The sequence below is a fragment of the Perkinsus marinus genome, assembly GCF_000006405.1.
Source record: "Perkinsus marinus ATCC 50983 genomic scaffold scf_1104296975482, whole genome shotgun sequence".
In the NCBI taxonomy this organism is placed as follows: domain Eukaryota; phylum Perkinsozoa; order Perkinsida; family Perkinsidae; genus Perkinsus; species Perkinsus marinus.
In genome coordinates, this window is record NW_003200777.1 from 3,483 (window position 1) to 4,761 (window position 1,279).

A 1,279-nucleotide genomic window follows, 5' to 3' on the forward strand; every position below is an offset into this window, starting at 1 on the left:
GCCCTGGACAGTTATAGGGCTGTTACACTCGTCTAGGGTTGGGGATGGTGGGAAAGAATTGCAGTCGTGTTGGTTGCATAAAGTTTTTCTCTTGTCACCATTGTCACATCGGATCATAAACGACCGATTTATATGTGTTGTAGCAGGAGGTTTCAGACGGCTCTTTCGAGGCGTTGTGTTATGAAGATGTGGTGGAAGTGTGGTATTAAATTATTCTCCAGATTAGATCAACTTCTTACCTATGGCGACCGATTCACCAACTTGGCCGGGCAAAGTGCATAAGGAGCATCATAAGGAGGTTACTTCAACTCAGTTGTTGATCAAAGAGATGCTAAAGGGGAACGGTAAGGGAAGTGTGAGAGAATATGCACATGGTCAGCTACATGTGTTGGTGACAATATGTGAAAATTTCGGGAAATTCTTGTTGGTTTCTGTGCTCGAATTTCACTACGATTGATAAGGAATCTTTTCTGAGCTCAGCTGAGGAGAGCAGGCGCACGTACATTCTCACAGTGATTAGATACGATCGATGTGAACGACATGTACTGTGTGTCTACGAATGTACAAACTGCTGGGAAAGGCAGAGGAAAGCATTGCTGGGAGTCTCCAATTGGTGAGTTACCTCAGTGAAAGAATATATGTGAAATTTCAGCAGATTTGTGTGATTTTGGGTATTAATTTCAAGTTGAATTATTTTTTTATTCTGACTTTGGTATTTTCTGATGATTAGGTTGTGCGATGCAGAGCATTCTCCTTTTCGTGGATGAGGCCCAAGTTCGTCGAGTGCCGGGGCTAACCCAAGTGATGGCAGTTTCGGTCGCCAATGCGATCGACAGTTTCATCAGGTGGTGGAGAAATGGAGGAAATTCGTGGCGCGTGACGGTGGGAAATAACGTTTCCCCCTGGGTTTGATAACAATGGGGAAAATTTTATACCCAAAAAATTAGAAAATTCGAAATGAGTTCACCTCCTTATAGGTCGCTGGATGATTCTGTGATGTGTTTTAGTCGGAAATCGGCGAGTAAGCGAACACAGTTGAAGTGGCCGAATGATATTATTGTTGATGGAAAGAAAGTTGGAGGAATACTAGCTGAAGTCATTGCGAGTAATCGTCATCATTAACAGTGCGTGTCGATTTGATATGCAAATGTATGTTATTTTCCCATGCGATTAATGAGAATCTATCTGAAACTATATATCGCATATACAATGTAAAAATGGTTATGAACATGTGTTGTGATGAAAGCACCCGTTTGGGACTGTGATGATAGCGACAACT

General features: G+C 42.2%; 1 protein-coding gene across 1 annotated transcript; it reads left to right on the forward strand.

Annotated features, from left to right (window-relative positions):
- Positions 1-241: 241 nt before the first annotated feature.
- Pmar_PMAR017578 (hypothetical protein) lies at positions 242-1,025 on the forward strand (the record flags this gene model as incomplete). Its single annotated transcript, XM_002765521.1, has 4 exons — positions 242-344; positions 521-613; positions 731-801; positions 1,008-1,025. The coding sequence occupies 4 exons, from the start codon at positions 242-244 to the stop codon at positions 1,023-1,025; spliced, it is 285 nt and encodes a 94-aa protein (XP_002765567.1).
- Positions 1,026-1,279: the final 254 nt, after the last annotated feature.